This window comes from Centroberyx affinis, unplaced genomic scaffold (assembly GCF_046629955.1).
Source record: "Centroberyx affinis isolate AG114_WGS23_722 - 3 ecotype Tasmania unplaced genomic scaffold, CSIRO-AGI_Caff_v1 ptg001583l_1, whole genome shotgun sequence".
In the NCBI taxonomy this organism is placed as follows: Eukaryota; Metazoa; Chordata; class Actinopteri; order Beryciformes; family Berycidae; genus Centroberyx; species Centroberyx affinis.
In genome coordinates this window covers 86,471-102,525 of record NW_027280033.1, presented here as the reverse complement: position 1 = coordinate 102,525, position 16,055 = coordinate 86,471, and the positions used below count along the sequence as shown (strand labels likewise).

At 42.4% G+C, this 16,055-nt stretch overlaps 2 protein-coding genes across 2 annotated transcripts; one reads left to right on the top strand and one right to left on the bottom strand.

Annotated features, from left to right (window-relative positions):
- The first annotated feature begins 1,033 nt into the window (after positions 1-1,033).
- LOC139651039 (guanine nucleotide-binding protein G(I)/G(S)/G(O) subunit gamma-12-like) lies at positions 1,034-1,495 on the top strand. Its single transcript, XM_071527867.1, has 2 exons — positions 1,034-1,126; positions 1,370-1,495. Exons 1-2 carry the CDS (start codon positions 1,034-1,036, stop codon positions 1,493-1,495), a joined length of 219 nt encoding a protein of 72 aa, XP_071383968.1.
- A 784-nt stretch (positions 1,496-2,279) lies between these two features.
- On the bottom strand, positions 2,280-7,545 carry fbxw9 (F-box and WD repeat domain containing 9). Its single transcript, XM_071527864.1, has 7 exons — positions 6,868-7,545; positions 6,606-6,753; positions 5,204-6,233; positions 4,806-4,954; positions 4,464-4,667; positions 4,245-4,310; positions 2,280-3,777 (listed from the first exon to the last, which is right to left on the bottom strand). The coding sequence occupies exons 1-7, from the start codon at positions 6,996-6,998 to the stop codon at positions 3,703-3,705; spliced, it is 1,803 nt and encodes a 600-aa protein (XP_071383965.1). The 5' UTR covers positions 6,999-7,545; the 3' UTR covers positions 2,280-3,702.
- Between the last annotated feature and the right edge of the window lie 8,510 nt (positions 7,546-16,055).

The window sequence follows — 16,055 nt, the reverse complement described above, 5'->3', positions numbered from 1 at the left end:
TCACTTTACATTTCTTGTACCCACATCTCCAAGCAAAACCAGCGAAACATAAAGGAAGAAAACTAGGTAGCCTATACAATTTTTATTGAGAATAATAATGAAAAACAAAGCTGTACAATTTTAGTAATTTTAACAAAATAATACCACATTCAAGTTAAGCAGTTATTAATACTATACATTATTCTAGTAAGTAAGTAAATCTTTATTTAGCAACTTTCAAAACCATAGTTACAAAGTGCTTCACCAAAAGCAAAAAGAAACTGAATAAAATAATAAAAAATATATACATATTCATATACATATATACATATTCACATACATATGTAGCTATATACATACATACACGCAAATACATGTCACACATAGGCTATAAATGCTGTTGTAGCTACAACAATACATAGCAGTAGCCTAAAACATTACATACATGCAACAATCCACATTATTCAATGAGGTAAAAAATGAATGATGAATTTTAAGACATAATTTAAAACTTTCAATAGCCAGGAAATAGCACAAACAGTATGTCTGTCCTCACTTGCGTGTTCAAATAGTTTCCTATCATTAACACATTCTTGCATGTCTTACATTCTCAAGCGAGTTTTGCTTGTTTTTTGGTCCATTTAGACATACAAGTTGTAAAAACACACACAGGCCTACATGACTGTAGGTCAGAGTGAGACAGCACACCATACTACCTCACCCAATAATCTACTCATCAATGATGGCTGTGAAGTGATGTGTGATGGTGCTGTGACATTTCCAGGACTGTGTTGTGTGACCTTTCTACCTTTTTTATCACAGGGCCTTTGAAGACAGGGAATCACAAAGGGGGGTACAGGTCAAAAAGGAAAGTCAGACGCTTCTCTGACCGCAGACTCCTGGATGACCTGAGCTAACTGTGTGGACTGGGGAAGATGGACTAGTCAGAGCAAATCATTTTTCATGTTCTAATTCCTATACACTCTGCTCATTTTTGGTATCAGTTCATTTTGCATAGTAGAACATTTTTGCTGTGTCTTTATACTGAAAGACAATGTCAGGAAAGGTGTGCAGCAGCAACAGTGTTGTTCAGGCACAGAGAGTGGTGGATCAGCTTCGGGTGGAGGCTGGTATGGAGAGAATCAAGGTATGTACATATAAGTTACTGTAGCCTATATAGGAATCTGTAAAGTACATGTGAGCCAGCTGCACATAACCATATGCTGTATACCTGTACTGCCTGGAACATCACTGAGGTCAATTATTTGAAGTTTTCGTAGTAACAACTTGTTCCATTTCCTTGAGGTCATTTCACTCTTATTTAAGGTTGTCCTACATCCAGATTGCACCTTTTTAACTGGTGTCTTGAATAACTCCTCTGTCCCAGCAGATCTCCCTGACAGCAGCAGAGCTGGTGCAGTACTGTCAGGAGCACAGGCGCAGCGACCCCCTGCTCACCGGCATCGCTGCCTCCTCCAATCCGTTCAAAGACAAGAAGACCTGTGTGCTGCTCTGAGAGTCTGGAGAGGACAGAGCGTCACCCTCAGTAAGGTGACCCGCACCTGGCACCCAGCCGGCCTGGTAGTCACACTGCCAGCTTTCATTCTTCTGACTGGAGATGACACCAACCGCGGGAGCTACAACTGTGTTTTCAACATGTTTTCTCTCAACCCCCTTTGCCTCACCTTTCATATCTAATTTAAGATGGTCTGCTGAAGTCAGGCGGAGAAAGGAGTTCAAGGTACAAGGTGGGATTTCAAAGGTGCTCATATGTTGAAAGGTTATGTCTGCTACACGTCACCCAAAGGTGCACAGCATCAACTGTCTATGAACGCACATAAGACTGTAGATTAGATTAGATCTGGAAACATAATTTCTCTGAAAACTTCAAATGGATTTAAATGATTCTTTGGCAGTATCAACAAGTTTGTAATTATTAAATTAAGTGTCCCTTTACATAATGGGCTTAACTATTTAGTATGTATATAATATCTTTGTTCATTAATTCCATGTTTCTCCCTTAAGACAGTTTGGTCTTAACGTTTCCTGCCTCTGAAATGATTGGGTAACTTTAAACCAGTGATTTAGGTGACTTTTTAGCCTGAGCTCCAGAGCCGACGCTAAAGAGCCGCTTTGTCCAATCATTCCAAGCATTCAGTGCAAACTTGTTTTACCATGACGCCCTCCAAGGCTGAGAACAAATCCAGGGAATAATTCAGACACTAGATTTTCTGGCCAATCAATGACAACCGCATGGGAAATGTTTTTCTTTTTATGCATTATGATGTATGCATCTGTAAAGTATTGCGCAAATGATTTCTACTGATGTTTACCCAAATCATTACAATTCAATCATTATAAATTGTTAGAACCAACACACACACAAAGGAGGCACATTGATAATTTGTTGAGGCAGTGGAACAGTGTGGGAGCAGGTATACCAACAAAGCATCATATTCATTAGCAGTGTTGACTGTTCAAATAAATAGGTTTACACATACAATCACTGAGTCACAAAGGGCTTGGCTATCCTAGTGTCTTTCTCTCTGCATTTACACTGTCACAGCATGAGTAACTTTTAAGAATGGTGATCTATTATCTGCAGACCACCTGTCTGGAATGCTTTTGGTACAATGTCACTTAGTGTAAAAGAATTCAGTCAACTGGTGAACATGTGAAGCTTTGAGTACATGCTGTTATAAATGCTATTCATTGGAGTCCCAATAAAGACAAATTTGATATTTCCATCACAGTCTCTTTCCACTTTCTGTAGTTTCTACCCTGTCTGAATGTATAAAAAAAAATTTAAAAGGAGAGACAAACTTCTTCAAACATATCGCCTTTGAAAGCTTTGACCGCTGGCTCAAAACGGCAAACAAAAATAAAATACATGGAACAAGCATCAACAAAAACACGTTTCTTTACTTCACAGTGTGAAGAAGTGTGGTTTGTTTGCAGGTTGTGAAGTAAATGCTCTTAACAGGGGCCAGACTGGGATTAAACAAAAGGTTCTGTACTTTTGATCCAGACTGCTCACCATGAGCGACCTGCAGACACCCAAACCTCACAATATGGACAACTGTAGAACAAAGTATCACCACAGATTCAGCCTATTTTCAATAGAATCTTTAGCATTAGGCATTTTACTGATGGGGTGACAAATTAAACATTTGGATCAAATATCAGCAGCAACATTATGCTGCTTCACGGTGATGTTAGCACAACTGACACTTTTTCCACTTGTGTTTGTTAGTGCAACCAAATAAATTCATTTATATGTGGAATTAGGCCATAACTGCCTCAAGGGACTTTTTTCTCATTTTTTTTCTCTTAATTTTTCAGTCCCACCTTCGCATTTTTGGTGTGTTTCCTTTCCATGTTCATTTGTTAGGTTAATACACAACACCCCTTTCTCTCTTTAGCCGGCCAGCCAGGCTACCAGGCAAGTCAGAGAGGCAGAGATTTTCTTTAAAAATCTTTTAGTATCAGCCCGCTGGGCCACAGGTCAACTGGAAAACTCTGGTACTCAGATGGCCAGTCCACTTCTGCTTTCCTTCTGCTATGGAAAAGAAAGTCTATAATTTCAATATTCCATGGTCCATACTGGCAAAAGATTGAGTCAGTCCCATATCAGCACATGTGGATAGGTATCAGATCTTGTCCCCATCTGTTGCGGTAAAGTCTTCACACTTAATTTAGGGATGTTTGCTGGTCTTGGGTCATTCATTTTCGGGGCCTCCACACCTCCACACACATGTCCCCCGAGGCTACTGCCAGTACTCCACCCGCCACACTCAACTTACACATAAAGACAGACAAAGTGAGTGAGAGAGACAGGGAGAAAAACCAATTAGAATGTAGAGCAACCTGTTGAATGAACTACAAATATCTTTAAAATTTGGAAAATAAATACAAAATAAAAGATTCCTATAACACACAGGACTCTATCATGGGCATTTGCACAGACAATTGCTTCACATCCATACAATAATTGATATTGTGTTGATTGCCCCTTTTGTCCTAATTGTGCTTATGTTTCTTAAGATTTCTGTCCCATTATTGTCCTTGTTTATGCTTGTCTAAATTCTTTTTAGACAAGCATTCCCCTTCCCTGCTGCCTCAAGACATGAATTTCTTCCTGCTATAAAAAATATATTATTAAATATTAAGTACAATTTTTTTTAAATAACTGAGATAACCCTCAAATGGGAAACAATTCGAACTTCTAATTGTCCATACGCTGTGGTACAAGGCACAACACTAACCCCATTGACTCCAGCTTCATGATGTAGTGTGCATAGTGTCCTTGGAGGAGCGCAAGGGATATGTACCTGCAAGACAGGCCAACAACAACGAACAACATCAAAGAAAGCTGTGAATAAATGAACTCAAAGTGAAATTACAACTGCAGAGCATCCAAAAGCAGAGCTAGATAAATAATCACAGGTTGTTTGGTGAAATAAGGAGTTTGTCCCGCGCCCCACCTTAACAGTACGATCAGATGAACAGGTGTAGAGGCTGCCGGGCGACCTGTGGATGCCAGTGACCAGAGAGGTGTGTCCCACATCAAACTGGGACAGGGACTGCAAGACACCCGCCTGCATGGAGAAGGTATGGAGCATGCCCCTGTTGTCTCCTGCCCATACCTCACTGCCGCTGTAGCTCATGGACAGCAGGTAAGAGCTCAGCTGGAGATAGAGGGATGGGGGGAAGTCGATTTAGGTGTACAGGTGTGATGAGCATGCACACGCACAAACATGTACATAATAAGACATTGCATGTGTGTCTGTGTGTGAGTGTGTGTGTGTGTGTGTGTGTGTGTCTACCCGGAGTTTCTTCAGGGGTTTTCCTGCCCTGCGGTCATAGATGGCCACAGTGCAGTCTTTACTCCCAGAGATGATGTACTTGTCATCTGCAGCCAGACACATTACAGCGTTGCTATGGAGACGAAGGCTCTTCACCAGGGGCTCAGCCGCTGTGGAACAGATTAAACCTCAGAAACCTGATCTGATGTGTCTTCATTTCTTTCCCAGCTAATTGCTAAGACCTGACAAAAACACACTATAAACCTGGAAGTTTGCAAGAACTGATGAGAAACACCATTGTATCATTCATCAATTAATCAAATGACCTTTATGTAGCACATTTTGTACACTTTTTCGATGAAACACGTATTAAATATTAAAGACATGTCAAAAGCAGAGGCAAAAGCAAACCCTCTTACCTCTGGTGTCATACATGCTGATCCTCTTGTCAAATGTACCGGCCAGCAACACGTCTGTCTGACAGGACAGGCAGAGGACGGCGGCCCTGGCCCTGATCAGGCCCCTCTCTGCCCCGCCTGCCTCTAGGTCCCACAGCCTCACCGTGCTGTCGAAGCCCCCTGAGGCCAGCAGAGGGCCCCGGGACGCCAAGCACCACACCCAGCCCCGGTGGGTGCTGAAGTGGCCCTGCCCGCCCAACGTGTGCAGCAGCGTGCCATTGGAGCCCACCTGCAGGTCCCACAGTTTAACATTCCAGTCCCTGGAGCCTGTGGCACAAACTCTACCATCATCCCCCACCAGGAGGACCGAGTTGACCTGGGCGATGTGGCCCGAGGTTAGGGAGACGCACTCTAGGGCTGGCGGTGGGCTTGGACTTCTCGGGGGTCGACTTTGCACCACCTCCACCTCTCCTCCATCACCCAGATGCCGGGGGTCTGCCAAGTCCTCTTGGTGGTCGACTCGACCATCCGCTCCTTCTCTCCCCTCCACAGCTTCGAACACTCTCTGGCCCCTCCCTCCTTCCATCAGTGCTGCTTCAGCCTCCTCCAACCTCTCTTCCAACTCCTCCCTCAATCTTGCCAGCGGGTCCCCACCTATGTTCGGCTGCATATCACCATCCTCGCCTTCCAACGCCACCTCCATCACTTCACCAACACCAAAGGCTACCTCCTGCGCTGCCACCCCCACCCCCTCTACAACATCCTCTCTACCATCGTCTTGTCCCTCGGCAACTGGTTCCCCGTCCTCCCCTGCCCTTTGCTGCTGTCCCTCTCTCCGGCTTTCCCTCTCATCCTCCTGCGCCTGCCTGGCCACAAGGTCCGCTTGGCCGGCCCAGCAGGTTATCAGCTGCTCCATCTCCAGGCAAGCATTGGGCCAGTCGAAATCCTCCCTCGGCCCCACCGGGAAGCCAGCCCGGGAGCCTGTTAGCCTGCGTGCCCGGAGCTGCCATGCTGTGCTGTCCTTGCCCACGTTACCCAAGGCATGGCACACCTGACAAGAGAGAGAGGTGGTGTGATTCTACAGAATTTCCTGGATCTACAAGACAAGACTAATAAGATACAGCCTTGCTTAACTTGCTTGGCAATGGATTTTGGCAATCCATGGCTCTTTGCTCTGTTTTAGCTGTTAAGCCAAACTACCTTGAGTAAAAGCCCACTGACAACCTTAATAGTTTTAGTAGTAGATGAAGAAAAACTATAAGACGAGTAATGTTGTGGGTATAGTATACTATACAGTCACACTGGTAAAGTTATCATACAGTATTCAGTGATTTGTGATTGAGACAACACAAATAGGCAGGAAAAGCAGGACTAGAAATCTGAAGTGATGGGCCAAAAAACTGAAAAGAATGAAAAATCTAACCTTTGGCAGCACAGTGATGACACACTGAGCAGGGAGGTGCGAGGCAATGTGGGTCACCATCTCCCATGGCAACGACAACAAGCCACTGGCCTCAGCAGAAGGAGAGGGGCTGCCTTCGACTGAGGAGGGGCGACCGCCTGGCAGAAGACTGGAAGAAATATGAAGGTGGGGACAAATGAGACTCACTGAATAATGACAGAGACACTATGTGGCTTATGTCAATTAAATGAGGATGACAAGGTGGAGCGACAGAAAGCCTTACCCTTGCACTTCAGGGCTGGGAGTTTCATTGGTTTGGGGATTCACAGGGTCAACAGGTGGTCTGTCCTGGTCACCGTCTGTCCTTCCTCTCTCTGTCCCTGCCTCCTGTTCTGTCACGTTAACCTCTGACATCACCTTTCTCCTCTCAGCACCAAACCACTAACTTATGGATTGTAAGCCAACATTAATTCAACCCTATTTTCTATTGCTGGCTACATGTCTTTTAATGCATAGATGCTAAAATAATCTTAGAATGACAGTTGAAAAAGTCTATGGCTAACCGACAAACCAACGTTAGCTATCTTGCCTACAATTCTGAGATACATTGCTTAGATAAACTTAGATGAATTAAACTTAGCTTAACTTTACTCACCACAAATACCGTTCTATTCATGTAGGTTTTGTCTGACAATGCATTGAATAGCAATCTTCGTCTGTTATGTATGCAGAAAGGTAAATAACCACGCATGTAGACTTATAGCAACTAGCCAGTTAGTTAGATTGCTATCTCATAACCAAGCCCAGTCTAGGTTTGACAACGCTAGCTGTTGATTAAAAGGGCGTCCCTCCAGTCACTGTAGTTAAATATTGACCAGTTCCCCTGATAAAAACAATGACACAGTTTCAATGAAGGTAGAAACACGGTGTAATGAAGGAATATCAACTGACATTTCGTCGACAACTGGGAACTACAAAAAAAATATTCTAAACACCCTTTCCGGCGCAGAGAGATGTCGTCATTCTTCTTCTTGTTTTTTTTGCCGACTTGTTACCGTGTTGGAGTATTACCGCCACCAACTGTTACAAAATAATAGTGTCCTTAAATTCTAGAAGTCGTGTTTGTTGTAAAAAAAAATAAATAAATAAAATAATAGCCTAATAATAACCAAATAAATAAATAAATAAAAATAAGAAAAAAATGAAATTACTGGTATATGTGGTATTTTTTAAGTTTTAAAGTATATGGATTTAAAATGTCATCATCAAACTAACTTCTACTTCTTTTTTGGCTTTGTCTTCGTCGTCTTCTTCTTCAAATTTTTAATGCCGGTTGGCAAACAGCTTGCATTAGGCCTACTGCCAACAGGAGTATGAATTGCTACTATCTAAACATGTCAGTTAAACAAATGAATACATAGATACATGAAGTAAATACATAAAGATTAAATGAAGACTAAATTTGTTTTCTAACACTGTAGAGATGAAAAATTGTAACACATATCTGAGGCACTCATCTCCTGATGGTTTTCTTAGTAGGCTATCTCTTATACTTATCTGGATTCCCTTTCCATTCAGGCGTTCACATAGCTGGTCTGTGTACACTGACGACTCATCTGATCATCTTTTCTTGATCTGTACATGAAACTTGTATAATCTTGTATAAACTTGTAAATCTGTATAAATCCATAATACAGTAGGAATCCATAATACAGTAGTTTGGCTCGACATCTCTATTCCTCCTCACTTTGTCCTGTAAGCCTAGATCAACTTCAGCATATGGTTAAAAAAAAAAAACATGTGGTCATAGCAGGCAATACAACAGAATAAGGACAATACTGTGAGCCCATGAGATTAGCCATCTTCCTGCTTTTCTCTCAGCATGGATCTAATACTTTTTGGCTGGGTGACTATCACTGTGACCCAGTGTGTAAAAGCAAGCTGTTTTGTTCTCATCTCTAAAGGCATTTCTCTTACCTCTGTTTGCTATTGGAGTGGTTTTGTAGGCTCCACAACAAATCATCAAGGCCTGGGCTTTTCCTTTAAGCAAACTGCTTGATGTAGATCCATATGCCTCACTGCCATAATCAAGTACAGATCTGATTAAACCAATATACCACTGAACAAAAATATAAACGCAACACTTTTGTTTTTGCTCCCATTGTTCATGAGTTGAAATAAAAGATCTAAGACTTTTTCTATGCACACAAAAGGCTTATTTCTCTCAAATTTTTTTCACAAATTTGTTTAAATCCGTGTTAGTGAGCACTTCTCCTTTGCCAAGATAATCCTTTCACCTGACAGGTTTGGCATATGAAGATGCTGATTAAACAGCAGGATTATTGCACAGGTGTGCCTTGGGCTGGTCACAATAAAAGGCCACTCTAAAATGTGCAGTTTTATCACACAACACAATGCCACAGATGTCGCAAGTTTTGAGGGAGCATGCAATTGGCATGCTGTCTGCAGGAATGTCCACCAGAGCTGTTGCCCATGAATTGAATGTTCATTTCACTACCATAAGCCATCTCCAATGTCGTTTCCGAGAATTTGGCAGTCCATCCAACCGGCCTCACAACCGCAGACCACGTGTAACCACGCCAGCCCAGGACCTCCACATCCGGCTTCTTCACCTGCGAGATCGTCTGAGACCGGCCATCCGGACAGCTGATGCAACAGTTGGTTTGCAAAACCAAAGAATTTCTGCACAAACTGTCAGAAACCTTCTCAGGGAAGCTCATCTGCGTGCTCGTCGTCCTCACCAGGGTCTTGACCTGACTGCAGTTCGTTGTCGTAACCGACTTGAGTGTGCAAATGCTCACCTTCGATGGCGTCTGGCACTTTGGAGTGCCAGACGCCATCGAAGGTGAGCATTTTCACAGATCTTCACAGATGTGTTCTCTTCACAGAGTGTTCTCTTCACAGATGAATCCCGGTTTTCACTGTACCGGGCAGATGGCAGACAGCATGTGGGCAAGCAGTTTGCTGATGTCAACGTTGTGAACAGAGAGCCCCATGGTGACGGTGGGGTTATGGTATGGGCAGGCATAAGCTACGGACAACGAACACAGGTACATTTTATTGATGGCAATTTGAATGCACAGAGATACCGTGACGAGATCCTGAGGCCCATTGTCGTTCCATTCATCCACCGCCATCACCTCATGTTGCAGCATGATAATGCACGGCCCCATGTTGCAAGGATCTGTACACAATTCCTGGAAGCTGAAAACATCCCAGTTCTTGTATGGCCTGCATACTCACCAGACATGTCACCCATGTCGGCGTGTACGACAGCGTGTTCCAATTCCTGCCGATATCCAGCAACTTCTCACAGCCATTGAAGAGGAGTGGACCAACATGCCACAGGCCACAGTCAACAACCTGATCAACTTTATGCGAAGGAGATGTGTCGCACTGCATGAGGCAAACGGTGGTCACACTAGATACTGACTGGTTTTCAAAAAATGCATATCTGTAGCCCTAGTCATGTGAGATCCATAGTTCAGTGCCTAATAAATGTCTTTTTTCAAGATAAAACTGCACATTTTAGAGTGGCCTTTTATTGTGACCAGCCCAAGGCACACCTGTGCAATAATCCTGCTGTTTAATCAGCATCTTAATATGCCACACCTGTCAGGTGGAAGGATTAACTTGGCAAAGGAGAAGTGCTCACTAACACGGATTTAAACAAATTTGTGAACAAAATTTGAGACAAATAAGCCTTTTGTGTGCATAGAAAAAGTCTTAGATCTTTTATTTCAACTCAACTATTTTTGTTCAGTATAGATTGTTCTCAATGCAGATCCATCTGCTCCCCATTCACTTCCTGCCAAGCATCTCATTACATTCAATGCTTTCTTATATTTGGTTACAATTTGTTCAGCCCAAGAAAGTCTCGAGTCACACCACATTCCTAAAGGATGTCACTCCTTCTAGTTCTCCCCCATAGAGTTTAAAGTTTCACATCATCTCCTATTTTCTTGCTCTTGTCACTGTCGCCCTCTCAGCTCCTTTGACCGGCCCTCCTCTTATGTTAGCCATTCACTCTTCTAGACTGTCCCCAGCAGGTACTTTCCTGAAATCACTCCTCCAACAAAACTTCCACCTGAACTCTCTGCTTTACAGCTTACCACCTCCTTCTTACACACATACTGTCAAAGCTTTAGATATCTGGGCTTCATCCTTATAGTTCACCAACAAACCTCCACCTTCACCATTTCAATATCTTCCATTGCCCTCATCAACCCACTTGACAGAGCTACTGGATTCAAAGTAGCAATATTGCCACCCTCCTTAAACTTCATCACCATTTCTCTCGTTATTTTCCTCCAAACCACTCTTTCATTACCTCCATCTGTAACGGGCTGACCAGACAGAGACCCAAATGCAGACATTTGGAGGCAGAGGTTTGTGTAGATGGATGTACTTGGAGTCGAGAGAAATGGTATAGAAATCCAATCCAACGAGATGAAACAAAATATCAATCCAAAAAAATCAAGGCAGGCAGATATCAGAAAAACAGTCAAATTTAGCAAGACAGCTAGTCAACAAATCACACTAGACAATCCAGCAGGGAACTAAGCTCAAAGTCAGGTATATATACACCTGAGCTGTAATGAATAATCAAGAACAGCTGGTAACCGAGGGTGAGGCGTGGCCTCTTGATAGGTGGGCGGAGATGATCTAGATACACACCACATAGAAAAGCACTCACATACCAGCATAAACATACACACTACATGACAGACAGGGAAGGCAAAGGAGACCAAAAAGAATCAGAGGATGACTGGTCTGACCCTGTGACACTGTCATCATCATCATCATCATCATCATCATCATCATCATCATCATACTACAAAAGTGTAGCAACTGGCTCAACAGGAAAATATGACATGAAAGACCTAAGTTTGAGCCCTACCTGGCAAAAGGGTGTCTCTGTATTGAATGGACATTTGGGTCAACACTTCTGTGTGCTGTGGTGTGCCAAGGGCTTCCATAGCCAACATTAACATTATTTTTTACATAACCCTAACCCTACCTTTTGTCCGTCCTCTCCCTTTATTTACCTTAGTTCCAAACCTACATTAATCTCCATCTGTTCCTCCTCTCCTCCACTACTCCCTGCCATCCCGATTCACTCACTGTTCACTATATGCACAACCACCGTTTTATTTGCTTTAGTCCCTCCTAAAACTGACTTCATCCAGACGATCATGTAGCCCACTGTAAACACCACACATGTAGGGGGTATCCCTGAATTTGCCAGGCAGCTGGTAAAATTGCAGCTGACCAATTGTGTTGCAGTAGCCAGTTGATTTGAGAGACAAGTAGTGGTATAGGTTAGGGAAGGTTTATCAGAATCAGTAGTGATAAAGAGGATTTTGCCTCCCTGTTCTATTTTGGAAATGGGTATGACTGTCTTTGCATTAACTGTAACTACAGACCTCCTTAGCCCTCTCCTTCCCAGAACTATATATTCATTTATGTCATGTCCAAGTCCTTAGGGCGGAGACTCACGTAATAATCCCCTCTGCATCATCCTCTATGTCTTTCATGTTGAACCTCCACAGACTGTGATCAAGTCAGTTTGTGAGTACCACTTGCTTGAAATGCGACACCTGTGGGTGCAGGTGCGGTTTATGCCTGTGCGGATTGCAGTGTCATTGCATTTTACTGTTGTTCTATCTTAAAGGTGTCTTCTTCAAAACCTTGTTTGACTCACTGGTTGACTGATAACTTTGTCTGGGTTCCAGTAACTGCCATGTGTCAGGCTCGAGGGTGTGCAAGGCGTCTCACTGTGAGCCAAGCGGACACTAAACCTCTACCCATGACTATAAGTATGGGTGTAGCTGCATGCTTTCAGATGCCAGTGGTGATTCTGGTAGCCACTTTGAGTTCTTCCCATAAGGTACATTGCAGTGGTGTGTCGACCTGCTCGGATTTTAGGTGCAACTACAAGTGGTTTCAGTTTGGGTTTGTTTTCCAGTTGCCCTTCACAGCAGAGCTGACACCAGACAGATACCTCTACTGATAGAGGGAGTGCAGCTGTTGTTCCCAAACTCAGTAGACAATATCGGTGAGTGGAGGGTGTGAAGGCCATTGATGGTTATCGTGCATAACTTCGGCTCTCTGTTGCGAGGCTAAGATGAATCCCCCTTTGTTGTTGCCAGACAGAAATGGGCCCTTGAGATGGACACAGGGTCCTTCCTGCTCGGGTACTGCCCATCTGAGCAGAGATGTTGACGCCCCCTGTGATGAAATGACGGACCTATCAAAGTCTCTGAGCATGTCAGATGGTGATAGGAGGTCTATCTATGCCCATGGAAACCAGTGATACCCCCGGGCATTAACTGTATCCACATCTCCCCTTTGTAAGAGGCACAATTAAAACAACAGCATCAGAAAACCCCACAGCGCATAAGAGATCATATCACATGGAAACAATACAAACGGCACTGAAAGTTTCGAAGTGCTTTGACAGTAGCCTACTTTGAATCTTTTTATGCTTGCGCAAGGTGCCATGGTTCAGCACCACTGACAGCGCTTCTATCAAAGCAGTCATCATCTGCCTGTCATGTGCAGATGATCGGATGTTTGTATAAGCTTAAATAGGCTTATGCTAGGCTTTTCAGCTTTTATTTGCACAAGGGAAATTAACAGTAGGTTTAGACAGGCCATAGGCTACCATCTTTCTACCTGCAGCAGTACGTAATCTCTCTCTCTCTCTCTCTCTCTCTCTCTCTCTCTCTCTCAATTCAATGCAATTCAATTCAATTTGCTTTATTGGCATGATAATTTATAAACAATGTTGCCAAAGCATGAAGGTACAGAGTGCATGTGTGTATGTATGTGCGTCTGTGTGTGATTAGTACAACTCAGCCATGCAGATGCACGTGCATGCGCACGTGTGACTTCTAACACACAGGCGTGCGTGTGTACGTACTGTGTATGATGCTACTTTCCATATTAGGTCAGATGTGCTCTCCTTGGCAACGCTCATTAAAGAATTAGACGATTTTATATCAGGCTTGATGCCAAATTATGAAAAATGTTGCCTTCTTAGAATTGGCTCTTTGAAAAATTCAAATTTTCAGATGCCATGTCAAGCGCCTATTAAATGGACTGATGGCCCTGTGGATTTGCTGGGGATTCATATCCCAGCAAATACGAAGGATTTGGTAAAAGCAAATCTAGATAGTAAACTTAGTAAAGTAGATACAATTCTGCAGCCTTGGAGAGGTAATCATCTGTCACTCTATGGTAAAGTTACATTAATTAATTGTTCCACAATTCACCTACTGCCTGTTGTCTCTACCTTCCCCTGGTGATGCCTTTTTTAAGATGTATGAACAGAAAATGTTTGGGTTCATTTGGAATGGTAAACCTGAAAAAATCAAATGAACATGTATAATTCTCGTGCAAGTGGTGGTTTAGGTTTGTTAAGCCTTTCAGCTCTTAATTATAGCCTGAAAGCTTCATGGATACAAAGATTATATAACAATCAGAATTGGTTTTCATCCAAGCTTCTTCAGTCTGTATGTACTCTATATATTAGAACCTTTTTCCCCTTTCTTCAGTTAAGTCAATCCTTTGTGAAGCATATATTTCCATTCCCATATCTAATATTTCCACATTTTTTCAAAATTCATTGACTTCATGGCTTCATTTTCAGTTTCTTCCACCAAAAAATTCAACGGAGGTTCTACAGCAGTTGTTATGGTTTAATGAAAACATTTGCATAAATAACAAGCCTCTTTGCTGGTTATTATTTATTGAGAAACATATTTATTTTGTCAATGATATTGTAGATGTCAGTGGCAATGTTTATGCGTTTGATAGTTTTATTGGAAAATATGGGGATCTATGTACAAGTCTTTCTTACATGCAGCTAGTGTCTGCTGTTCCATTATCTTGGAGATCATTGCTCAGGAAAACACAAGAAAATGTAAATGTTTGCTGCCCTTGCATTAGAAATTACACTTGGTTGCTGAATTGTAAAATCAATTGCGATTTTTATCACTTTGCTCTGAGCTCTGAAAGCATTATTTCCATTCCATACCATTTTCAATCATACTGGGAAAATGTGTTTGATATGCCACTTCCTTGGTTTAGAATCTTTAACTCCTTTTATAGCACATCCTTTTCCACCTATTTATGGGGTTGTCAGTTGAAAATGTTTTATAAGATATTGCCTACAAGGAGAATGCTGAAGTTGTGAAAGATGAAAACTTTTGTAGATTTTGCTCTGATGAGGAGGAGGATGCCATGCATTTATTTTGGTACTGTCCACTTGTTGCATCCTTTTGGCAGCAGGTGGCCGATTGGTTACTTTCACAAGCCAGAAACTGAGAATGAAAGGATAATTCTGATAATTTGGGTTGATGACCTAATTATCGCTGCTAGTGACAATGACTCACTCAATGGTGTGAAGGAAATGTTGAGGGCAAAATTCAAGATGAAAGATCTTGGGAAACTTAAGCATTTCCTAGGCATTGATTTTGTATAGAGTGAAGGAGAAATAAGGATGAACCAAAAACGGTACATAACAAAGATACTAGAGAGATTTGGTATGTCTGATTGTAAGACAAGGTCAACCCCATGTGAACAGAAACTAAACTTTAATAATGAAGGTGAACTTGTTGATCCAAAAGGATATCGTGAAGTAGTAGGTAGCTTGATATATGTAATGACATGTACAAGACCTGATCTAAGTTGGGTTATCAGCAAGCTGTCATAATACCTATCAGAGCCAAGGGAACAACACTGGGTAACTGCCAAACATGTGTTGAGATACTTGAAGGGCACAATCAACCAGGAGTTGAGTTATAAGAAACATGAGGAAAAACTCAAACTTGAGGCATATAGTGATGCTGATTGGGCAGCAGATCAAAATGACAGACGAAGCACAACAGGGTACTGCTTTAGTTTAACTAAAAGTGGGCCTGTTATTTCATGGAAATCTAAGAAGCAGCCAACAGTAGCGTTGTCTACATGTGAAGCAGAATATCTGGCATTGGCTGCAACCACCCAAGAAAGTTTGTATCTTGTACAGTTATTGAATGGGATGGATAGTGAGCGCCAACATGCACCAGTAAAAATCTTTGAGGACAACCAAGGTGCAATTGCTTTGTCAAAGAACCCAGTATGTCGTCAGAGATGTAAACATGTCGACATTACGTATCATTTCATTCGGTCTGCACCGAATGAATGGTTATTCAATAACCATTGAATATTGTCCAACAGCAGACATGGTTACAGATGTTATGACTAAGCCTGCAACAAAGTTCAAGATTGAAACATTTGTGAGTTATATGTTTGGAATGTAAACTGCCAGACAAAGGTGTAAAGTAGCCTATGTAATTGCCAGACAAATTGTGTTAACTATGATTTGAACGGTATAAGTGGGGGTGTTAACATATAGGCTAGGCCAAGATCCTGTTCATGTGTGCTCCTATACTGACGTCATTA

Excerpts from the sequence above, each read along its gene's own strand:
- LOC139651039 (XM_071527867.1), top strand. The coding sequence starts at position 1,034 with ATGTCAGGAAAGGTGTGCAGCAGCAACAGTGTTGTTCAGGCACAGAGA. Across the intron at positions 1,127-1,369 it reads CTGGTATGGAGAGAATCAAG|ATCTCCCTGACAGCAGCAGA; the intron begins GTATGTACATAT and ends CTGTCCCAGCAG.
- fbxw9 (XM_071527864.1), bottom strand. The coding sequence starts at position 6,998 with ATGTCAGAGGTTAACGTGACAGAACAGGAGGCAGGGACAGAGAGAGGA. Across the intron at positions 6,754-6,867 it reads CCCAGCCCTGAAGTGCAAGG|TCTTCTGCCAGGCGGTCGCC; the intron begins GTAAGGCTTTCT and ends TATTTCTTCCAG. Across the intron at positions 4,668-4,805 it reads AACCCCTGAAGAAACTCCGG|CTGAGCTCTTACCTGCTGTC; the intron begins GTAGACACACAC and ends CTCTATCTCCAG.